This window comes from Hippocampus bargibanti, linkage group LG01 (assembly GCF_051943395.1).
Source record: "Hippocampus bargibanti isolate YZ-2025 linkage group LG01, ASM5194339v1, whole genome shotgun sequence".
In the NCBI taxonomy this organism is placed as follows: domain Eukaryota; kingdom Metazoa; phylum Chordata; class Actinopteri; order Syngnathiformes; family Syngnathidae; genus Hippocampus; species Hippocampus bargibanti.
In genome coordinates, this window is record NC_142734.1 from 24,965,887 (window position 1) to 24,991,615 (window position 25,729).

Consider the following 25,729-nt stretch of genomic DNA (forward strand, 5'->3'; position numbering starts at 1 on the left):
ATAGTTTCCAGAACAATCTCGAGGAGATTCAGGGTGAGTCGCAATTTTCTGTTGGTCTTGATTAACGCGCATTTTCATGAAAATATCTTATTTTGTTTCCCCTTTTTTACTGTCTAGTGTTATCTAATTAGTTCCCTTATTCATTCGAGTCCAGATTACTTTTTGTGTCATTATTTACTTCACGTTTTGTCGAGTGGAACTTAGCTTCATAGTGCTTTTCTATTGCACAGTTAATCACAAGACGAAACCCATGCGACTTCACCCATCCCTTCTGCCATACTGTGTTGCAGGTAATAATTGTTTCATTTCGTTTTTATTGAACAATATTTAGTTTCTTGTGTCGTGTCTCATTTGCCCGTGAGTGTCCGTGGCTAGTTGAACTGTGCGCCAGCCATTACAAGCGCACCGCGTGTTCTGCTGAGTCTCCGCCCATGATGCGTTCAGGGACATCTTGTAAATAACAGTGAACTTGTGTTGTATTCTCTTTTTCTGTAAATAACCACTATACGATCACACGTTGTTAATTCTGTTTTGTTATCTACAATGTTTTGCATTTGAGAACAATCTCGAGGAGATTCAGGTTAATCACAAGACGAAACCCATGCGACTTCACCCATCCCTTCTGCCATACTGTGTTGCAGAAATAAAAGAAATAAAAAGACACATCCACGCGTCTCGTCTTCATTAATACGGCAGCATCGTGGGGATGAAGACAGTCACTGTTGTGACACCCGTCACATTTTGAGTTCAAGGTGGCGCCGCAAGAGTGGCTGCCTTTACAGCCGGTCCTGTATTTTGTTTTTCTACTTTCTTTCCTCTTCCTTCCATAATGCTGCGACTGTGAAATGTCAATTTCTCCACAGCAAGACTAATAAAGGCCAATCCAAATCAACAGAATAAAAACGTTTTCGTTGGTAGTTGAGATCCACGCGGTAATGACAGTTGGGAATAGCATAAGCATTGGAAGCATTTGTCATAAACTAAAGTGATCCTTTATTAGACGCTAAACATCGTCACAGAAGCCTCGTTCCCCTGGCCAATCACAGCAACACTGACGAACTTCCGTGCTTGTCTTTTTTTATATTTCGAATCTGATCTGGGTTGGACACTTGATAGTTCGCACTCACAAATCGCCGTTTCTCCGAACACCAACGCCGCTACAGTACGTGAGTAGAGCGCGATGTCACGTCGTCAAGACTGTCACTGCGGTCAAACCAGCCTCCACTCGCCAAATTCAAATCAAGTGAACCGACACATTGACAACTGTGCATTACGGTAGTCCACCGCCAGCGAGCTGCGTAGGCCACCTACGAAATAAAAGCTATATAATCGGTGCATGCACGGCAGTGGCTTTGGATTTAAACAAACCAATGTAAAATAAGCGCATTAGCGGTTGGGTAACGTTAACGGTTCACCCAGGAAGAATAAGAACTCTCATAACAGTGCCAATGGCGTTCTCTTAGTTGAGACGCTTTCATTTTGAAGGTGGCAAACGCCGTTCGCCTGCGACTGTTTACCTTAATGCACAGTATTGACAATCGTAGTGCTGGCTCACTTTAATTTTGTGAGCGGAGGCTGGCTTGACCACCACGTAAGGTTTGTCGGTGGGGTGGGGGGTCCAAGGGTGTCAATCTTTAAGAAGCGTTTGCCGTCTTACACAATTGCTCGATTTTGAACGCCAACGCGTGGAAAGTCAAAACAAGACGCTTCTTGCTCTTGAATTTCCTCGTTGTTGGCTAGCGAGTCTACATCGGCTACAAAGCTGCTAGCTAGCAATAGCAAGGCTCGCTGCTGGCTGTCGATTCAAAACAATCCAATGACGGTGGCGTTCAGCTAGCGAGCAGAAGACAAAAGTGGACAGAATTCCAAACAAGATCTGTTGACTGTCGCCAGGTGACAAATCGACGGCTGAACCGATGTCGCGAACGCGTTGACTTGGTCGGAGAATGGCGGACTGGCGAACACCTTCCATCATATTGGCTCATCTCTCCAGCCGTTGCGTGTTGCTCCATTCTCGCCCGCTTCTAGCCTCCGGTGCCAGTGAGGAGATTTATGGGCTCACAAGGTAAATATTAGCGCCAGTGCGTGTTGTGACGCCACTGAGCTTTGTCTTGTTTACAGACAGCCTCGGTTCCCGATCAGCTGATCCCATCGCGGCTCCAATGTTATTATGTCCTGCAAATGTGTGGCGAGCAGCTCTGACGATTGTTTGCGCAATATATCCACTATTTGGCGAAGATGAAGAAACAGGCCATCACATCCTTCCCCGGGACAAAACATAGGCACTGGTTTAGATACGTGGATGACAGTTTCGTCATAATAAAAAAAAACAAGAAATTTAAATCGTTCACAGATCACCTCAACTCTGTAGACATCAATATTAAATTTACTCGCGAGGGCATTAAAAAGAACCAACTAGCCTTTTTGGATTGTAAAGTAATTATCAAAGAGGACAGAGCCCTAAAAACAAGTCTTTAGGAAGGCCACGCACACGGACCAATACTTAATTTTTGATTCCAACCATCCAGTTATCAGCACCCTCCAACATAGGGCCCAGTGACGTGCGATTAGGTTCCTGGCTGGTGAGGCACTGACGTCATTAAAGTCAGATTTACAAACATGAACTCTACAGAGTAGCTTATTCACCATTTGATTGGCAACAGTTAACGTGTTTTGTTTAAAATGTCATGTCAGCATTCTTTATATACTGTATACAAACTAGCATAGAAAAAAAAGAATTTAAAAAAACGTTATCGTGTTACCTTTACTTATAAATGAAGTCCATGCACCGCTCCTTCTGAAGAAAGGCATCGATAACTTCTTTGTAGAGGCCTTCCTTATCTTTCTTCATTTTTAAAAGTCTCTATTTCTTTCAATTTAGATATGTAATCCTCCATAAGGCCAAGCAACACGAAAAAATGACTGGATGGTTGCACTTAACTTGCTAAGTGTTTACTGTAGCTTGCGGTCACTAATTCTATTATTCTGCAGCCGAGGAGGCACAAGAAGAATCTGTAATCACCAGCGCCCCCTGTCATGAGGCAGGATAACTGTGTGCCTCACCTATGCACACAGTTTTGATAAAAATAAAATAATCACTGTAGTACAGTGTTTATAATGTAAAGTGACTTTACATTATATACACCAGCTAAACTGTAGAAATTAAGTTCTTATACTAAAAGTGTTTGAACACTTGAATAGCGATATGCAGAGGAACAGCAATGCGGTCTCACTGCAGAGCAAGCCAGCACAGTTAGAATAGTCATTGCGCAATCCACAGTGAGGCTCAGCCGGCTGTTGCCTCACCGTTCGTGTCTACTTAGTATTTGAACGGTAAATGTGAGAATTCAGCGATTTAAAAAAAAAATCCAAAAATGGTGAAGTTAAATGGAAAGGAACTTTAAAGTACAAATCACTAAATAGAACTGTATAATTTAGTTTTTCATTTGATATTTCCATGATGACAGGTGAGGCACGGCCTCACCTGCCTCCCCTGACTGCACGTCACTGATAGTGCCAAACTAATATCAACAAGGGTCAAAGGTAGAGAAAAGGATTCAAAACATCTCAGGAGAGCACTCACAAACTGTGGTTACCCTCAGTGGTCTTTTAACAAATGTCAAAAGAAAAGAATAGCGAATGAAACCAAAAATTCTGAAGATACTAAAAGGAGAGGGGTAGCAGTACCTTATGTTGCAGGGGTTTCTGAAAAACTACAAAGGGTCCTATGGCAACACAAAATTCTTATTTATTTCAAACCGATAAACACTTTCAGGCAAAAATGCGTGCATCCAAAAGATAGGCTGCCGAATGAAAAATAAAGTATTCGATACACTGTGAAAATGAAGATTGTAAAGAGCAATACATTGGGGAGACTCAACAAATTCTCAAAAAAAGATTATCAACATCGCAGGGATAATACTAGTGGGCCTCAATCAGCAGTACATATGCACCTAAAAGCTAGCAACCACTCATTTGACAACAATGAGGTTAAAATCTTTGCGAAAGAAAATATATGTTTTGAAAGGGGAGACAAAGAAGCTCTTTTTTCCTTTCGGCTTTTCCCTTCAAGGGGTCGCCACAGCAAATCAGTGTACTCCATCTTTAGAGGTTTCATCCGCATGTTTGTTTTGGCCAAGCTTTTACGTTGGATGCCCTTCCTGACACAACCCTCTGTATTTATCCGCGAAGCAAAAACTATAAAAAGAAAACTAAAACTAAAAAAGAAGCAAAAAATATACTCACCATTTGATGACAATGCTCTGATCTTACCGTGAAGTGGGCATCTCTTTCCCTACATTACATCGCTAACTTCTATTCTGTCTATTCTCTATCAGCTAGCAAAGAAGAGAAGCCATGTTTGCAAAACAGCAAAACCCTTCACTAAATCCCCATGGTGGGGTGAGGTTTAATTTGGATGATTCTTATAACTGACTTCTTAGACCACATCGGCTTATTTATGCTGATGAGGTGATACCATAGCAGATGGGGCAATCAAGCCAGTCATAGACCATAATCAGTCAGTTGGTGACGATTCCTGACTTGATGTCATGTCAGGAACGCCCCTGACTGAGAAAGGACACACAATGCATTTTGTGGTACTTTGTTTAGTCTGAAACTTTCGTGTTGATCCGTGGTGATGGCGAAATTAGAAGGAAAACACATAAATAACGCGATGGTGAATCGTTGTGTGTTGCACCAAGACAACTATTTGATATTCGCTGACAAATTCCCAGCTGACAAATCAGCCCATTTCCAACGGAGCTTGGGCGCCATCTTTTGCATTTTCTGGGTGCTACATTGCTGTCATTAACGGCTCGAATTGATATGGAAGGACACCTTTAATCAATTGCAAACATTTATGCTTTCCTCTTCAGAACTATTTGAATCATATTCATTACTGGATGAGTAACAAGAAAGCATCTTCTCCAAATCTGAAGCCATTGTTTTGATTCTCGAGCAAGACCAGAGGGCGGGACCTTCTGAAACTGGCCATTTCCAGATTCATTTTGAAGTCATTTTTATTGGTGTTTTTCATTTGACTAAAAAATATCATTCTGCGTGTTTTGGGTATTTTAGATGCTATAAAACGTTTTTCTGATGTCAGTAGGAAACAAAAAAAAAATGGTGCCGGTTGTCCTTTAAATGTAGTGTGTACAACCCTCATAGCACACTAAGAACACTATAACCCAATTTATTAACTGTCTTTCAAATGTGAAAAATATCCCTGATCAGTTAATAAATTTGTCTCAAGGAATATGCGAGATATGGCGTTTACATACTATTTTGCAGATACTGGGAGGAGGAAATGGAAATAGATATGCACTGTGATTTATCAAGATTGCATCTGTTTTTAATAAGTTTCAATCGAAGGTGCAAAGTTAAAGAAATCAACATTTATTGAAAAATGGAATCACTTTCAACATTCAAAACATATTACACAACGAAATATTCAAGCTCAATAATACCTACTTGTGTTAAATTCCGCAAAATCATGGATGGATTGTCCTAACCGTGCGCTCTACAAAGTCCCCACGGACGCCCTCGCCTTCACGCGCAAACAGTACACGTGTACCATCGCCAAGCACACAGACATCAGCTACCTGCAGTTGAAATTTGCATACTCGGCACGGCAGCCAATCAGAAGCCTGCTTCTTTCTTCCGGACTTTCGCAAGCGCTCTAGGTCGTGCATTTGCATATTATTTTCCAAAATAGATGCACAGAACCTCAGCCCAGAAGAAAGATTCAAAAGAAGCTAACAACATATGTGACACTACAAACGTAAATTTACATTAAACCGTGACTGTAAAGTGTACTTGAGAGTTATGAAAGGGGCTTAGTGGCTTGTAGCAAGCAATGCAAACATTGCATTGTGCACCATGATGACAAATGACTACTGCAGCAAAATCTACGGCCATGGACATTTACCGTAAATTAAGCAAGGTAGCATTTGTTGTAGGTACATCCTTAATTAAAAAAAACTTTTTACTTTATGACAATGTTTTTTTTTTATGTGATTCTTATTGTTTCAAGTTGTGAAAAATGGGGCAGGCAACTTTTCAGTTATCTGCCCTGTTGTCCGCTAACTTTTTGTCATGAGTTTCAGACACTGTTTTTACTATAATTTGGACAAGTTCGGCGGGCCGGATTAAAAAGCCTAATGGGCCATATGTGGCCCGCGGGCCGTAGTTTGCCCAAGTTGCTTTACAGTCACAGTCATGCATAGGTACTATAATAAAAAAATGCAATCACAAAATAGAATACAATAAATAAAATAGAATTATAAATAGTAACAAGAGAAAGAGCTACACAGAAAATGCAATTTTAAATAGGTGGGTTTTGAGATGGAAATTGAAGGTCGGAAGAGAATCGATGTTGCGAATGTTGGAACGAAGTGAGTTCCAGAGTTTGGAGGCAGAGCGGCTGAGAGCTCTGTCCCCCATCGTACTGAGACGGGCAGGCGGGTGCACAGGGAGGTGGAGGGAGGAAGAGGATCTGAGGGAACGAGAGGGAACCAGAGGGAATAGAAATTTGAAGAAGGTCAGATAGGTATGGAGCACAAGGTTATGTATAATGTATGTTAATCGATGAAAAGGTTTCTTCAGCCGTCATCTGTACTTTGAAGGTGTCGGACGTTTCGTTTCTTAGCCAAGAAACTTCGTCAGCAAACAAAAGTCTTACTGGTAGTTTAGGCCCTATATACATATCCCTACTGTCCAGACATGGCGGTGCTAGACACTGCTATGATAGGTCCCTGCTCTCAGGTTGGGGGCAGCAGAGGACTACTCCCTGCAGCTTCACTGATAGTTCCTATTGTTCTGACTAGCGACTGGCCTGATTGCCCCACTTCGACCGTTATCACCTCATCAGTATTACTAATCCTATGTTGCCTAAGCAGGCTATTGTATGAACGATCCAAGTTGAACCTCACCCCACCAAACCAGTTTAATGAAGGATTTTGTTGATTTATGAAAATCGCCTCTTTTACTCTCCTTTCAAACCATCTGTTCTTTCGCTAAGATTTTAACCTCATTGTCGTCAAATGAGTGGTTGCTGGCTTTTAGGTGCATATGCGATGTTGATAAAGTATTTTTTTGAGAATTTGTTTAGTCTCCCCATTGTACTTCTCTTGACAATTTTCATTCTTACAATGTATTGAATAAACTACATTACTTTGTTTTTCATTTGGCAGCCTATCTTTTGGATGCACTATTTTTTGCCTTAAAGTGTTTATCGGTTTGAAATGAGTCAGAATTTTGTGTTGCCAAAGGACTCTGTGGTTTTTCAGAAACTCCTGCAATGTAAGGTTGGAGGAGTACGGGTGTAGATCGCTCTCTTCTTGACCAACTGTGTCACGTTCCGATGGTGACAGTAGCAGCTGACGAGTCGAAACGTTAATTGTTGGGGAGGATCGCTAAGCAGGTGACAGAGACCTTGGTGCTGGCAGATGATTTATTGACAAAAGGCGCGGGTCCGAGATCACGCGGACCCGGACAAAACTGGTTGAACAAAAAGTGACAAAACAGAGCACAGCGAGTGGGTGACCTCACTCGCTCAGGGAAAAATTAAAATGCACACGAGGGTGCAAAACAGCATACGATCTCGAGAGTATCAACTGACGCGATCAAGGCTAATAAATACCTCGGGCGAAGCAACTCTCGTACCGATAGCAGTTCAAGGCACGGGCGAGGTGCGAGGCGTAGAATCTTCCGACGCTGGGTGAGTGCCAGCGTCTGTCTTTGCCATTTTGCTTAACATTTTCTGAGATATACATTGCTTTTTATGTGTTGGTCAGCATTTTAATGTGCTATTTCATGCATAAAATAATGTATAAAATACTAAACAGGTAAACATTCAGGGTGTTGGAACGGATTAAAACGATTTACATTATTTATAATGGGAAAAATGATTTCGGTGTTCGAACAAATCGCTTTTCGAACAAATCGCTTTTCGAACAGGGTTCTGGAACGGATTATGGTCGAGATCCGAGGTTCCACTGTATATATAGGGTCAAAACCACCAGCAAATTTTAGTCCGCTGATGAAGCCTCCTGGATAAGAAGCGAAACGTCCGACACCTTGAAAGCAGTACAGATGACGGCTGAAGAAACCTTTTCATCGATTGACTCTTTTATACTTTTGTTTGCAGTTTCATCCGATGAGATGAGCGTGCGTGCCGGCCAGGGGAGCGATGAGGTGCTGGTGTCCCAGGCGGTGTGGGACTACCTGGCCGCCTCCGGCAGGCCCTGGCTCCTTGACTTCCAGCGCAAGCAGGGCATGAACGCCGGCATCGTCCGGCGCGGCGAGAGCGGGGGCTGCTGCGCCGTCAGACTGCAGCCGGTGTCGGGCGCCAGGCTGGCAGCGACGGGCGCCCCCGTTTCCAGCGAGACGCGCAAAGCCTTCATCGACCTGTGCCGCTGCGCCCGCAAGGAGATGAGTAAGCAGGACGGCGGCCCCAAGAGGAAGAGGGCCCTCCTGCCTTGCGTGGAGCCCAACGGTGAGGCGGCGCAGCTCCAACCGCCGCAGCCGCCGTCTCGCCGTTCTCAGAGGCAGCAGCAGCAGAAGTTCCGCAAGGCTGCGGAAGAAGAGGCCTTTTCCGCGTTCCACCACCGCAAAGACTGCGCAGCGGCTTCCTACGGCGAGGCGGACGACAAAAGTTGCTGCTCCATCTGCATGGGGGATATGGTGGAGAAGACCACCCTGGAAAAATGCGGACACTCCTTCTGCCGCTGCTGCTTGGATCAGGCCTTCAAGGTGAAGAGGGCCTGTCCCGTCTGTCGCCTGGTTTACGGCCAGCTGATCGGCAACCAGCCCGCCAACGGCGCCATGATCGTTGAGCGCCATCCTTCCCTGCAACTGTCGGGTCACGAAGGCTACGGTTGCATCTGCATCATCTACAGCTTCCCTCCCGGCTTCCAGGCGGTCAGTTCATCAAGCTCGCATTTCAAATGGAAACATTGATGGTGGAATTGTCAACATTTGCTCGCAATTCAACAAGATTGATCAGACTCCACGTGAGCAACATTATTCGGGCTGATCTACCAGTTTAAATTACATTTCCATTAGATTAGATGAGCCTTTATTTGTCTCACAGTGGAGAAATTGACCTTTCACAGCAGCAAAAACAAAATACAGGAGCTGCTGTAAAGGCAGCCACTCGTGCTGCGCCATCTTGAAGTCAAAACAACAACAAAAAAGAAATAATATGACAATACAAAGACACAGTCAATTTTAAGAACTTTCTGCACTTTGTTGTATGAAGCAGTTTTAGATGAAAAATAGGATAAAGCATCCTTTTCAGCAGTGGATCAGTGAAATGTGCACATCAAACATAGTGTTGAGCAATTGAGGAAAGAAGTCTTAGATTAGATTAGCATTTATTCCTCTCACAATGCAGAAATTTACATTTCACAGCAACAAAAACAAAATACAGGAGCTGCTGTAAAGGCAGCCACTCATGCAGCACCATCTTGAAGTCAAAACAATAAAAAACAAATATGACAATACAAAGACACAGTCATTCAATTTTAAACATTTTCTGCACTTTGTTGTATGAAGCAGTTTTAGATGAAAAAGAGGATAAAGAATCCTTTTCACTAGTGGATCAGTGAAATGTGCACGTCAAACGTAGTGTTGAGCAATTGAGGATAGAAGTCCAAGATTCGATTCGATTAGATGAGCTTTTATTCATCTCACAATGGAGAAATGTACATTTCACGGCAGCAAAAACAAAATACAGGAGCTGCTGTAAAGGCAGCCACTCGTGCAGTGCCAACTTGAAGACAAAACAACAACAAAAAACAAATAACATGACAATACAAAGACACAGTCGTTCAGTCTTAAACACTCTCTGCACCCTCTTGTGGTATGAAGCAGTTCCAGATAAAAGAGGAGAGGATCAAAGCCTCCTTTTCACCAGTGGATCAGAGACCGTGCTAAAAAATGTGCACGTCTGCTCCAAGCTAATTGTTGAAAGCAAACACGAAGCTGTCACATCCATTGACCAAAAGAGATTACAATACAATACATCGTAATTTATATAACGCTTTCGCAACAGCTGCAGCAGTAACAAAGCGCTTCACATCATAGTCAACACAAAGCAAAATAATAAACAGAACAGGACCGTTGGGCAATGATGTTTGAGCACAAGACAAACACGTAATTACATGAGGCAGTTCAAGATGAAGAGAGAGGATCAAAGCCTCCTTTTCACCAGTGGATCAGAGACGTCATGGTGGAATGTGCGGTCTGCTACAAGCTAAATGTTGAAAGCAAACACCAAGCTGTAGCATCCATTGACGGAAAGAGAATGTCTCACATCTACTGTCCCACGTCAATCCGCTTCAATTCCAAGCCGCGACAGTTCCAGACTGTCCACCAGCAGCGACCTTTCCGCTGAACAGAGCGGGGCTGTGAAATTGCTGCCCACTAAGGCACAAAAAAAGCACAATGGCCCCAGAGTTGTTCAGCCATGACAGTCAAATGGCAGCGACATTCCTCACAATCAAAAACGGTGCTGGCACATATGTGCTGCTGAAAAGGCGCAAGCGCTCTCCTCGATGAAGGTCGTTGCTGAATGTTGTATGTCCTTACATGTTGGTTGCACAATCCAAAAGATCCTTAACTGATTTTGTTGTGTATCGTTGCTGCCAACAGCCCGAGCATCCTAACCCGGGCGTGCGGTACCCCGGAACGGACCGTTTGGCCTACCTCCCCGACAGCCCCGAGGGGAACCGTGTGCTAGGGATGCTGCGGCGGGCTTTTGAGCAGCGCCTGACCTTCACCATCGGTACCTCCATGACCACGGGATTGCAAAATGTCATCACCTGGAACGACATACACCACAAGACCTCCATATGGGGTGGCCCCCGCTGGTACGTCTTTTTATTACCGAGCCACTTTGCTAAAACACACCTTGTCAATGCCAGACTGGACAATCATAGAATGGTGACTCTATGAAGTTGCAATTTACAGAGCGCTTTGAATAAGTTGATCCTTATTAAATGTAAACATTGCACCTTTACGTCAAGACAACTATTTTGGGCAACGTCTGTGGAGGCTCTCAGTGGTACAGGAGTTGTCCATCGAGGAAAAGGTTTCTTCAGCCGTCATCAAGCAATTTTTTATAAAACCGCAAAACCCTTCACTGAATTGCCATGGTGGTGTGTGCTTTAATTTAGACCGTGCTTACAACAGACTTCTTAGGCCAATACCACGTAGGCTTACGTCAAGAAAACTATTTCGGTCAACGTCTGTGTAGGGTCTCAGTGGTACAGGAGTTGTCCATCGAGGAAAAGGTTTCTTCAGCCGTCATCAAGCAATTTTTTCATGAAACAGCAAAACCTTTCATTAAATCGTCATGGTGGCGTGAGCTTTAATTTAGACCGTGCTTACAACAGACTTGTTAGGCCGATACCACGTAGGCTTAGTCATGCTGATGAGATGAAACCAGAGGTTAGAACAATACAGGTAATTAGATTGGAGAGGTAATCAGATTGGCCAATGAGATCAAGTCAGAGCCAGGGATAGAACAATAGATGTACCGTATTTTCACGACCAAAGGGTGCACCGTCTGAAAAGGCGCAGTCTCATTTATGTGTGCTATTTCTGTATTTAACATACATATTGGGCGCACCTGATGATAGGGCGCAAGTTTTATATACCGGTACATATCTACTGCCATACGTACATCCGCCTTACAACACACAGGCATACAAGTCTGCGTATTTAAAAAAACAGATCGGGAGCAAAACTGAGTTTGGTCGTGCTTTATTTATTAATCACTCAATAGGCATCGGCATGGTAAAAACAAGCACATTACCGGTAACAGTCAGTGATCAAACCCATCAAAGTCCTCATCCTCTGTCTCAGAATCGAACAGCTCCGCTAAATCCAACATGGCAAGTTCGCTTTCCTCACTGTCAGTCACTTTCTGTGCCGTGCGGCTCCTTGGAAATTATGTCGGCTTTTCCGAAAGCTCGAACCACTGTGCCAGCAGGTACGTTAGCCCAAGCATCCACAATCCATTGGCAAACTGTGGCGTGACTTCCAGCCCGTTTCGTTTGCCTTAATAATGTCTCTTTAGGCAAAGTCTTTCTTTTAAAAATCACCATCTGCGGCAGCTTCTCTCCGTTAGCATGGCAGCCAAGCACAAGAGTAAACAAAGCCTTTTCGCTAGCTTTTCAGAATACGTACCGGACGTTGCTGCGCTACCGTAGTCCTGGTGCGGATGGAAAAATGGCACAGTTTCATAAAACGCCAGCACAAAGACGGACCTCCTTGGAAATGTTCAATTTTCATTTCCTCCGCGAGCGTTACTGCTCTGAGTCGGATGGTGACAGTCGAAACGCTCCTTCCGCTCACTCTTTGCTCGACGATCCATTGCTCGAGTCTTTCTTCTTATGTCCACGAAAACTCAGCTGTCTTCTTCACCTGTCGGAGCTTGTTCTCCAGCTTCCTCCACTTGCGAAGCATCGACTCGTTAATTTTATATTCTCTCGCATGTTCCTCGGCATAGCTGATAGCATTCAGCTTAAACTGAGCTTCATAACCATGTCTCTTTGCCATTTTCAGGGTTGTTAAAACAGCAATGTTCTGCATAAAGCACATACCTGTTATTTTATACACAATCCACGCCCACACATCCTCCCTCATGTTCTCTACCACGTCCTCCTCATGGTGGTCTCTAACACGTCCGCACATAGGGCGCACTGCACGACAGGGCGCACCGCACATTTTGAAAAAAATCTGAGACGTTTATATGCGCCTTATCGTCGTGAAAATACGGTAATCAGATTGGCGAATGAGGTGAAACCAGAACCAAGGATAGATTTATATAGGTAATCAGAGTGGAGAGGTAATCAGATTGGCTAATGAGGTGAAATAAGAGCCAGGGATAGAACAATAAAAGTAACCACATTGGCTAATGAGGTGAATCCAGAGCCAGGGATAGGACAATAGAGGTAATCGAAGTGGAGAGGTAATCAGATTTGCTAATAAACTGATATCAGAGCCAGGGATAGAACAATAGAAGTAACCACATTGGCTAATGAGGTGAAACCAGAGCCAGGGACAGAACAATAGAGGTAATCAGATTGGCTAATGAGGTAATCTAATTGGCTAATCAGGCGAAACCAGAGCCAGCGATAGAACTATATAGGTATCAGAGTGGAGAGGTAATCAGATTGGCAGATGAGGTGAAATCAGAGCCATTGATAGCACAATAGAAGTAACCACATTGGCTAATGACGTGAAACCAGAGCCAGGGACAGAACAATCGAGATAATCAGATTGGCTGATGAGGTAAAACCAGAGCCAGAGTTAAAATTATAGAGGTAATCAGAGTGGAGAGGTAATCAGATTGGCTAATGAGGTGAAATCAGAGCCAGGGATGGAACAATAGAAGTAATCAGATTGGCTAATGAGGTGAAAACAGCCAGGGATAGAAAAATAGAAGTAATCAGATTGGCTAATGAGGTGAAAACAGAGCCAGGGATCGAACTACAGAAGTAATCCTTTTGGCTTCATGGAGTAGTCCACTACTCACCCCAACCTTAGAGCAGGGACCTATCAGCGCAGAGGTTTGGGACCGCCACCTCTGTCATTTGGGGATATTTATATATATAGGGCCAGAACTACCAGCACAACTTTAGTTTGCTGACGAAGCCTCTTAGATGAGAAGGGAAACGTCCAACACCTTCAAAGAAGTCCAGATGGCGGCTGAAGAAACCTTTTCATCGATATTTAGGACAACAGTAACCAGTAACGAACCAATGGAAGCTGAGGTTGATTTTTGGCCGCCTGGTCTTCCCATCGGTTTTTGATGTGATGTTTTTGATTCCTTTGGAATCCTTGTCAGTTTTGGCTACCCAGACCCAACGTACCTGGTGCGCGTGTCGGAGGAGCTGCGGGAGAAAGGCATAACGGCGGATTGAAGCCAAAAAGCTTCCAGAGTGGGCATGACTTGAAGGCGGCGAACGGGGTGCTAAGATGGTGTGTTCCAGACATCACGTCACGGTTGGCCTTCGGCAGACCTGTGCCGCTGCGATCCCATTGGTGGTATGGAGGCTCCGACTGGAGGTGATTTGGGCTCTTTGCTACGACCCCTCAGAAGGTCAGCGCAGTTCGTGCTTACAGACATTTTGTTTTGGAATCACTCGGTCATGAAGACTCGCTTCTGTTTAGAAAGTTTCGCTTCTCCAGGGATTCCCTCCTTTATCTCTTTTTTTGTCGTGCGACTGTTTAAAATGAGCAAAATGAGCATCTTGTTTACTAGATGACATAGCGTCACTAAAGAAAGACTTTGGCAATGGAAAGCACTTGCAGGCACTTTTTTGGGCACCCATTTTCTTTTCTTTTTCTTTGCACAGCAGCTGTCTGTTGCTTACAGAAGAGCATTAGGGCCAAGTTGAAATATATATATTTTTAGAGATGGGGTATTCTGAGAAAAAAAGTCGCAAATTTGCAAGTTTCAAACTCGCAAATTTGCTAGATTAAAAGTCACAAATTTGCTAGATTCAAAGTCACAAATTAGCTAGATTCAAACTCGCAAATTTGCTAGATTTAAAGTCACAAATTTGCTAGATTTAAAGTCACAAATTCGCTAGATTCAAACTTGCAAATTTGCTGTATTCAAACTCGCAAATTTGAAGATTTAAAATCACAAATTTGGTAGATTCAAACTCGCAAATGTGCTAGATTTAAAGTCACAAATGTGCTATATTTAAAGTCACAAATTTGCTAGATTCAAACTTGCAAATTTGCTAGATTTAAAGTCACAAATTTGCTAGATTTAAAGTCACAAATTTGGTAGATTCAAACTCGCTATCGCTAGATTTAAAGTCGCAAATTTGCTAGATTTAAAGTCACAAATTTGCTAGATTTAAAGTCACAAATTTGGTAGATTCAAACTCGCTATCGCTAGGTTTAAAGTCGCAAATTTGCTAGATTTAAAGCCACAAATTTGCTAGATTTAAACTCACAAATTTTCAAGACTCAAAGTCGCAAATTTGCGAGACTTAAACTCGCAAATTTGCGAAACTCAAACTCGCAAATTTGCTATATTCAAACTTGCAAATTTGCTAGATTCAAATTAGCTAATTTACTAGATTAAAAGTAACACATTTGCTAGATTTAAACATTAAAAAAAAAGTTTCAGAGTTTAAGATACATCATTCGGTTGTGCGGTGGATTAGCGTTAGCAGCCTTGTGAGACGATATGTGAGATAATTTGCAGAACAGAAGTGGGTACCTGTGGAATTGCAGTTATTGTGTAATTCATTTATTTTATAAGGTTTTCATGGCCTAACTAAGTACAACATATAATACTTTTGGCCGCAACCGAGTTCACGTCACCGCCTCTTCAAACTCCAGATAGAAATCACAATATTGTGATTCTGTGCCAAGACTTGAAGGATCTCGTTGTTACTAAACCCCATCTCAAAGTAACAACTGATTAACTCGTCCATTTCAGCAAGACCGGATCCGTCAACGAAGCAAGAGCATTAGACTGACCGAAAGATGTATCTCAAACTCCTATATTTTTTTTAACCTTTCAATCTAGAAAATTTGTGATTTAAAATCTACCAAATTTGCGACTTTGAATCCAGCAAATTTGTGAGTTTGAATCTAGCAAATTTGGGAGTTTGACTCTAGCAAATTTGCGACTTTTCTTCTCAGAATAATACCCCATCTCGAAAAAAATATATATTTCAACCTGGCCCTAATGCTCTTCCGTAGTCGCTTGGTGTAATGAGTTGCGGATTTTTGTGATTTGTTCCCCCCTTGACCACAATGAACTAAAATGGCAAGTTTTTGAACTCATACGAAGTATTGTTCAACCCGTTTTATCACAGGCATCCAGCCCATAAGACGTTGGTTGGTTAGCGCTATGCTAACGTCATTAGTAGTCAGCAGATTTATGACGATGTCAAATATGAAGGGCATACAAGCCGTTAAACCAAATCATTGGCACAAAAAAAATGTAATCTATGCCTCCATTTTTGTTGAATTGGGAGATTTGCCTGCTGAACTCAAGTTAAGCAGAGAATATTGTTGCAAATGTTTATCGGGGTTGATGACGGATGACTTGCGCTTGGGGGAAATGAGCAAATAGGATTCCAATTGTTAGGGAGTGGATTTCGTTGTGCCTTTTCTGATAATCACTTTGAATAAAACAAAAAAACACAAAAAGATGGAGAATGACATTATGAAGTACAGTGATACCTCAGCTACGAACTTTTCGCCTTACGAACATTCAATTCATGAGAATATAGTCTTGGCCGACAGACTAGTTTTCAGCAAACGAACCAAACCAGACGGAGCGCCACCGTACCTGGCGGACTACTTTTCCACACCCACTTTCGTGCACTCAGTGCAGACGTGGTTTGTTATGGAGTGGATACTTTTGCTTTTTTGGGAGCGAAAAAGACCCCTCCAGAGGCTAGTGTTAACCCGAAGAGGACACAAAAGAAAATGACGGCCGAGCAGAAGAAGGAGCTCATCGAAAAACACCAACGAGGTGTGTGTTTCTGTGACTTAGCATCCCAGTACCAGTATGCTAAGTCGACCATTGCTATGTGTGGCTAAGGGTGTTTATGGGTTGTCTAAGCAACGTTCTCAGGCAATAGAAGAGGTTCTGTTGATTTGGATTAAAGAAAAGAAGCTAGCAGGGGACATTGTGAGGTATTATCGCTGAGAAAGCACGGCAACTATACTCGGATATCATCAAGAGTCAACTACATCAATGACCATCACAAAGGTCAATAAAAATACTTTCTGATGAAGTACAGTTTATTTCTTTCATTACAATACAATAGCAGATTTATTATACATTAAATAAAATTTATTTTGTCTAGTTTTAAGGCTTATTTCGTCAAAAATGATGTTTTATGGAGACCTGGGAATGGATTTTTCTCATTTTTAATGGTTTCTTATAAGAAATAAATGTTTGGCAGACAAACTTTTCTCCTTACACACACTGGGAACCAATTAAGTTGGTAAACTGAGGTATCACTGTATGTCCTCTTTGGACTTCCGTGGTAGGAAACGTCTTGTGTGTGTTTGTAGCGGAGACCCACAAGGATCAATGTATCAAAAACCGCTGGGCTCAAAGCGGGTTATCCACATACCAACCTGAAAATGGATTGGATTGGACTTGCCTTTATTAGTCTCGCAGTGGAGAAATTTACATTTCATGTTTTCAATGTTTGAACAAAATGAGAAAGCCTACAAGTAGGAAAAAGGACAAAAAGAACAAATAAAGCCAACATAAACCACGACAAAGGACATCAGTGGCTGAATGTAATGATGTGCTAACAAAACAAAAACTGAATTCTTGATCTGCCCGCAGTGAGAAATGGAATCTCCAGGATTGAACCCATGACTAGTCATCTGAATGTAAAATACAATAGCCAATTATACAAAGAAAAACGAGAACTAACTCATTGACTGGCAGACATTGTGCAAAAATGTGCCCATCCCAGTGCCAGGGTTTTTGTCATTGTCACTCCAATTCCAGGACCCACACAATATTGACTTCTAGGACTATGTAAACATTCAGTACTGACTTAGAAAATGTAGACTCTCTTCTTTCATCAGAAGAAAAGAGTTAATTCCTAAGTGTCAGAGATATTCGGTCGGACACTGAACAAAGGCTGTAACACAGGAAGATTGTCATTTACTGGCGGCAGGGCACGCACGCAACCATTCATGACCGACGCCTAACTTCTGCAGCCTTCTGCCAAGCTATTGAGACTAGATGCAAATTGATGTGATACATTAGTCAAACAGTCTTCTTGGTTTGAATACCACGGACCCTAGATGCAAATTGAAGTGAGACATTAGTCAAACATAGTCTTCTTGATTTGAATACCACGGACCTGGACATCACAAGCACCAACATTCATAAACCAACAGAACGTGGACATTTTTATGGGTTGTCTTTTCATGAATTGACAGATTTGTAACCTGGCTAATGAGCTCTTCTTGAGAAGGAGTTGACCAAGTCCTAAATTAGTCCAAGGCCAGATCTCCTACATCAGGGGTCTCAAGCTCAATTTACCCGGGGGCCATTGGAGGCAGAGTCTGGGTGAGGCTGGGCCGCATCAGGATTTCCACAAGAAAAGCACAGATAAAACATTCCAATGTTCTCAAAATCTTTATTTTTAACACACAAAAAAATGAATTGAATGAATAAATGGAAAAATTAATAAAAAATAAATTAACCAGTAATAAATAAATAAAATAATTATAATTATTATAAGGCAGATACAGACGACTGAAAAAAAAACACAGGAAAATTAATTATTTTAATAAAGTTTCAAATGTCTGTATTCACAGTTCTTTAACCTTTAACTTTCTTAACAAATAAAATATTGAACATGAACTGTCCTAAACATGGCTTCTCTTGCCTACTTGTTCAGCTCCACACCCAAGTTTCATTCATATCAATCATGCGGGGCGCACTAACATTAATCTTTTATATCAAGGCGTGCCGCAAAATATTCTTTCGGGGGTCTCAGTTGGCCCACGGGCCGTGAGTTTGAGACCACTGTCCTACATGAAGATGACAGATTTAACAGGCTGTGTCTGTTCACCTCAGATTGACCCCAGAATTCCTGTGCTTCCATTGTGGGCCTTGTGTTCGGCGGCTAACTAACCATCAAACTTTAAAATATGCTAACTTCTTTTTCTGTCTATTCTCTATTACATGAGTAAAACAGTCTTTTTTTGTAACTTGCATCTTTATTATTTTTCTAACATTTAAAAATAATTGAAATTGAACATTTGAATACAGAATGCCTTGTGGCCAATTTGTATAATAACATCCTTTTGTAACTGCAAATTATTCAACAATGAAAACAACCAATCAACAAAATTAAAACATAGCAATAACAATACAGCAAAAAAAGTGATAGATAATGACAAGTTTCCCTTTTTTTGGGATTTATATGTATTAGCTATCTTGACTGTCTGGTTTGTGGTGTCGTTCGTTCATTCATTTGTTTGATTGTTTTTTTATATTCATCCCAATATTCTTGTTTTAAACTTCCCCGCTTGGACCCTCAATATGTGTGTGAACCTATCCACCTCAAATATCTCTTCCACTATTCCGATCCATTGGTTCTTTGTTGGTGGGTCGGTTTTAAACCATTTTCTTGTTATGGCTTTCTTGCTGGCTATCAGCAACACTTTTGTCAAGTACTCATCTCTTGTTTGCACGTTTTCTTGATTTAGGTCAGCTAGATACATCACCATGTCGGTCTTTGGTATTTCGTAGCCAATTATCTTTTTCAGTTCTTCCCAATAACCTTTCAACTTTTGACATTTCCAAAATATGTGTGAGTGATCTACATTTCTTTCCTCTCCGCATAGCCGCCAGCACTCGTTCTGTCCCGATTTATATTTCCCGGTCATCTCCGGGGTTGTAAAAAATCTTATGATATTCTTCCAAACAAATTCTCTCCAATGTCTCAAAGTGGTTGTTGATTGTTGTATTTTGCACATATTTGACCATTCTTCCTCTGTTATGTTGGTTTGAAGTTCCCTTTCCCATTTTTTATGTATAGAGTTGAGTTCCCTGGTCGTGACTGGTAGAGGTATAGCAACCTTGGAAGAATATTCATTTTCTCTATTTCAATCCTGGAGCTTAAATCTAGGATGGGTGTTGACCATCTCCCCAGGTCTGCTTTCACGGCTTGGTTAATCTTTATATAGTTTGGTTCAAACAGTTTGTCTGTGCTTTTTGATGTACACGCCAAGATACTTTACCCTTTCAGCATCCCACCTTAATTTGTATTTTCCCATAATTGATTTTGATGGAGTGTAATTTAGTGCTAAGTTTTGTGTTTTTGTCAAATTAAGTCGATATCCTGAGTAATGTTCATATTCCTCAAGTTGTTGCATCAGTATCGGGAGGCTATCTTCCGGTTGTATCAAATATGCTTTCAGATCATCAGCAAACAGGCTGAGTTTATGTTCCGAGTCTCTCATCTCCACGCCCTTGATGTTGTGGTTCTGTCTGATTGCTTGGCTTAGGGGTTCAATGAAGATATTGAATAATGTTGGTGAGAGGCAACATCCTTGTCTTGTCGATCTTTCTAGTATTATTCGGTCCGTCAAGCTGCCATTCCCTTTCACTCTTGCAGTTGGCCCATTATATAGTGTTTGTATATTTCTAATTGAATCTTTGTTAAAGCCGAATTTTCCCTTGACTTTGTATAGATAGGCCCAGCGGACACTGTCAAATGCCTTTTCTGCACCCATGCTCACCAACATTGCATGTGTTCCTGCCTTATGGATCGCCTCTAATATGTGTATAGTTTTTCTAATGTTATCCTGGCCCTATTTGTTTTTTATAAAACCCGTCTGTTCGCTATTGACAATATCGGGCATGAATGACTCATATCTTCTTGACATAATCGAAGTATATATTTTATAGTCGACATTAAGTATGGATATTGGTCTGTAGATACTGCATAACTCTTTATTTTTACCCTCTTTTGGTATTATAGAGATGATTGCCTCTTTCCATGATGGAGGAAATTTTGCCCTCCTTCATGGTATATCTGAGTGAAGATAACAAAAGTGGGCCAAGTTCTTGTCTAAATATCTTGTACAACTCTGAGGGGAAGCCATCACTACCCGCAGCTTTACCATTTTTTGTTCCATTGATCACTACTCCAATTCGTGTTCCGTTATCTCAGAGTTCAGGAGTTCATTATCTTCTTCCCTTTTCGATGGTAATTTCAGACCGTTCAAAAATTTTGCGATTCTCTCCTCATCTGCTGCCTTCGGTTGTGTATATAAAGTTTTATAATACTGATCAAATGCTTCCTCTATTTCCTTTGGTTCTTTTAATATTGTATTGGTTTTGGGGCACCGAATCTTGTTATTGTGTTTAGCGCTTGTTGTGTCCTCAACCTGCTTGACAGTAATTTATTTGCTTAGTGTCCTCCATAGTAAATCTGTTTTACAAAACGTGCTCTTTTTTCCACTTCTGTTAATAATATTTGATTTATTTCCCTTTTGGTTTCTGTAATCTTTGTTAATATATCTGTATTGTTTGTTGTTTTATGTTGGTCTTCGAGTTCTTTCAATTGTCTTGTTATGGTTTTATATAATTTGTGTCTTGTCTTTTTACGATGTATTGCATGTGCTATACATTTCCCTCTCATTTAACTGTTTTTAGCGCATCCCACACAATATTTGGATTCACTTCTCCATTATCATTTTCTTCCTTATATTTGATTATATCTCCATTTAGTTCCTGTACTAGTTCCTTGTCATTCAATAACCCTGTGTTCAATCTCCAAGTTGTGTTTTTCCTTCTACTGTTCAATTTCACTGTCATATAAATGGCATTGTGGTCTGATAAATCTGTGACACCAATCCTACATTCTTCCACTTTGTGTTTGTCTTCGATCTTCATGAAAAAATAGTCTATTCTAGCATAGATTGCGTGTGGATGGGAGTAATCTGTGTAGTCTATATGTAATGTGTTTGAGTCACTCCATACATCTATTATCCCGAGTTGTTTTATTTGTGTGTTAATGTATTTGGTTATGTGTAATCTAGATTTATTTGTGCTTGTTGTATCTAGGTCATGGTTGAGCACCTCCTCCACATATCACGATCCCATCTAACATTGAACAGATTCTCAAAAAAGCTTTTGTCACTATCTGGTGGAGCATATACATTGATTAATGTCACCTTTTCTCCTTCCATCGTCCTTTTGACCACAGTATACCTGCCTCCTTTATCTTTTAGTTCTTTGTCAATTACAAATTTCACTGTTTTTTTTATTAATATAGCCACCCTCTCCCGTGGCTTTCTTTAAATGAACTATATTGTATTAGTGTATCCATATATTTTAAATTTCTCACGTTCTTGTGATTTTAGGTGTGTTTCTTGTAGGAAAATGACTAGTATCTCTTCCTTTCTTAGTTTTGTCAACACTTTCCCCCTTTTTACTGGGTTGTTGATGCAGTTCACGTTTAATGACACCACTTTAATATTTCTATGTTGTGTTGTAATTCTTAGCTTACCCTTGTTACCCATGTGTCACTGATCACAATATAAATACAAACAATAATAACAATAAAACACAAACAAATATATACTTCACTCCAAACATGAACTTCCAAAGCATTTAGGGGTTCCCCGTTTAAATCCCCTTTCCCCTGTTGGTGGGTGTGGGGTGTAGCCTCTCCTAATGAGAGGGCCCCTCGAGTGGCAGAGATGACCTCCATTGCTGATATCTCAGGCTCACTGAAAATGTCCAACAATTCAATTCTAGGAGCTCATTTGGCATATATTTTAAATGTATTGTTTTTGGGAGAAAAAAACCCTCTTATCTGTTGATTTATTTCTCTATATATCCTAGTTATACAGTACAATATCCCAAATCTATCAACACATTGCCAATTATGAATCAGTTAACGCCCTTTAAATTCCTTTGACAATATTCCCACATTGAATTAATTTCCTACTCACCAACCGTAGATCTAAAGAAAATGTTCTCAAAGCACGTTATGTGGATTTCACTTGTCCTTTGTATGCAATTGTCTTTCCGTCTGAGTTCTTAGTCTTTCATTGTCCTCGTGTCTTTCGTGTAATCTCGTCTTTATCTCTTAGTTTTTATCCACCTGTGCGCTGACTCCAATCTCTGTTGGGTTGTCGTACTCTCTTCTTCAGGGTTTGGCACCCGCCATCCTCTCAGCCGCATCGCTTTTGCCGCGTCGTGTGCGCTGTTATATGTTTTTACTCCTTCGGTCCAGGGGACCCTCAGTGTGTCCATCGGGGATTGGAATCGAATGCCGTTCTCTTTGAGTATTTGTTTTAGTCCCGTTGTACTCTGTGTTTAGCCGCCACTTCTGTTGCATAGTCGTGATCGAAACTCACCCTGTTTCCCTCCACTTGAATCGGCGACCGCCAGGCCGTCTTGAGAATGTCCTCTTTGGTATTGAATTTGAGGAAGTTTACGATCATCGCTCGTGGTGGTTTATTCGGTTGTGGCTTTGGGGCCAGCGTTCTGTGCCCCCTCTGAATCTCGAGATGAACATCTTTGGATATTCCCAGTTCTTTTTGGGTAAGTTTATCCACGTAGTTTGCTGCGGAGTCACCCTCGACCCCCTCTTTCAGTCCCCAAATCCGAAAGTTATTCCTTCTTGATCTTCCTTCCAACTCGGACACTTTCTCTCGTAGATTTCTTTGTTGTTCAAGTGAGACGCAAGAATTTCTTGTATCTCCGTCGTACGTGTTTTCACTCTGTTTCTCGTTCTTCTTCTTTTTGTCCTTTCATTTTCCATTCTGAGTTTGGTTCATATCCATTTTGTTCGAGTTGTTGTTTCCGTTTATTACCAGCCTTTTTAATTTTTTTTGCTCGTATGGCCGGGAGCTCCGTGTGTTTGCTGCATACCGGAAGTCCAAAACATAGTCTTTTTAATTTAATACCACACCCCTGGACGTCCCAAGCACCAACATTCATAATCCAACAGAACGTAGACATTTTCAATGGGTGGTCTTTCCATGAACTGATAGATTTGTAACCTGGCTAATGACCTTTTCTTGTGAAGGAGTTTCCCAGGTCCTAAATTAGTCCAAGCCCAGATCTCCTACATTAAGATGACAGTTTAACAGGCTGTGTCTGTTCACCTCAGATTGATACCAGAATATATGTGCTTCATTTGTGGGCCTTGTGTTCGGCGGCTAACTAACCTTGAAACGTTAAAATATGGTAACGTCTTATTCTGTCTATTCTCTATCACTAAATTATATGGCTCTGGATTTATATGATCTAGAAATGAGGCTGGCTGTCCAAAATACAATTCAATGCATATATATTGATTGATATAACAGCTGAAGCTGGAACAAAGCCTTAACATAGAAAAATGAGAAATGCTGCCCCCTCGTATTGCCAGAGGCCATGCCCAGCGCTGTATCGACACCCCCTAAGAACAACCAAAACTTGAACAAGTGAATTGTGCTTTTGGTGACTCTTAAAACGAAAAGGTAGGCAAATTTGGCCCAATTCTTGGTTGGTCTGTGTGAAGCCCGCTCAAATTGGTTCACTAGCTTGGGTTCATGATACTTTTTGTGCTTTCAAGCATTTCCACCTCAGCGTTTTGAACATTTTTTGGGGTCATAATTTATGTTTAAGGGACCAACAGATAGACAACTTTGGCCACAGGATTGTAGTTTTGCAAAAGCTCCTGGATCAATATTTCTATGCATCACATGAAAGAGGAAAAAAAAAGAAGCAAAGGAAGGTTGTACAAGATATAGACGGACCAGGTTGCAAATTAGCTTTTTTGGTCAGTTGGTACTTTGTGAATATTCAAAATAATGTGCTTTACACTTTAATACTTGAATAAAATGTTGTTTGGCAGTGTGTCGAGTATTTGACTGCAGCCCTTATAGCACTGCATGAACACAATCAGAATCCTCTTGATTGGCCAAGAATGTAGAACACACAAGGAATTGGTCTCCGGTAGAACACGCTGCACTAGTATCACTCAACCCGAAATAACTCAAAAAGATAGAACGCTAGCTAATAGATAGCTAGCTAGCTAGATAGCGCATATGTTTCTTGACTCAAATAGCTAGTTAGCTATGTAGCTAATAGATAGCTCGCTAGCTAGATAGTTAATATGTTTCCTGACTTGACTTGACCAGCTCCTAACAAATCCATTTCTGTTCGACTATTTTGTTGATTTATTTTATTTCTATGATGCATATAATACTTTTTTTATCTTTTCACCCCCCCCCCCCATTCCCCTTTCAATTTTGCTGCTGTCGATTGCAAATTTACCCGTTGTGGGACTATTAACAGCTTTCCGATTCTGATCTTTGACGTTCACATCTCCAAACTTCAGATAGACCATTTGGACACCCCCCGCCCCCCTCACCGCCCCACCCTCCATACAACACCATTTCTTTTTTCGAACACTGGGAAAACAAATGGTGTCAAAGTCAGCTTTTTTGTCAAATATGCTAATATGCATGGGGGCGGGGGAAGCTGTACAAATTCCATCAGATTTTGACGTTCAGTTTAAACCATTCTCGAGTGTCAATTTTATAAACGTCAAAAAATGTCACAAAAGTGGACACAATGCATTAATTAAAAAAGAATAAAAATGTACAAAAAAACAACAAAGAAATGACCAGCTCCCTCCCCCTTGTACCGTGATGCCCCCACCCACCCACGCAAAGCACAACCAGGAAGTGACAAAGTGAGCACGCACAAAAAGGTGCAAAGGGCTCTCAGCGTCATCTCGGGCTCACCCAAAGGCGCTTCCTTGAACATGCCTATGATCTCCGGTTTGACTTTGTTTCTGTCACCATCTATTGGCCAAGTTTAGATTGTTCACACTAAAGCAGAAAGAAAATGGCTGACTCGATGCCTTCCTCGATAGCGAAGAAAAAAAAAGCTCACGTTCCTTTTACCCAGAGTTTAACTGGCACGTATTTTAATATATTTGTAATAAAGGTGCTATTTAAAGTAATGTTTTAATCGTTCAACTTAAACCCCCAAACAAACGATTGAATAATTCGTTTGTGTTGTGATATTATCTTGGCATTTTTGTTGTATTGACTTAAAAACGGTGCCGCGAGAGTGGCAGCTGCTCGATTGAGTTTTTTGACTTATTTTTTCCTTTTCTATTTCTTCCATAAATTTGCTGCTGTGAAATCTTAAAGGACAACCGACACCATTTTTTGTTTCCTAACT

At 41.4% G+C, this 25,729-nt stretch overlaps 1 protein-coding gene across 3 annotated transcripts; it reads left to right on the forward strand.

Annotated features, from left to right (window-relative positions):
• The first annotated feature begins 355 nt into the window (after positions 1–355).
• dtx3 (deltex E3 ubiquitin ligase 3) lies at positions 356–24,667 on the forward strand. Of its 3 annotated transcripts, none has more exons than XM_089004963.1 (5): positions 356–1,166; positions 1,894–2,065; positions 8,150–8,922; positions 10,657–10,874; positions 13,859–24,667. In XM_089004963.1, the coding sequence occupies exons 2-5, from the start codon at positions 2,053–2,055 to the stop codon at positions 13,932–13,934; spliced, it is 1,080 nt and encodes a 359-aa protein (XP_088861089.1). In that variant the 5' UTR covers positions 356–1,166; positions 1,894–2,052; the 3' UTR covers positions 13,935–24,667. The 3 variants fall into 3 exon arrangements, with proteins under 3 accessions (XP_088861089.1, XP_088861075.1, XP_088861080.1); XM_089004949.1 differs by having other exon boundaries at positions 356–1,162; XM_089004954.1 differs by lacking the exon at positions 356–1,166 and adding an exon at positions 1,185–1,591.
• The last annotated feature ends 1,062 nt before the right edge of the window (positions 24,668–25,729 follow it).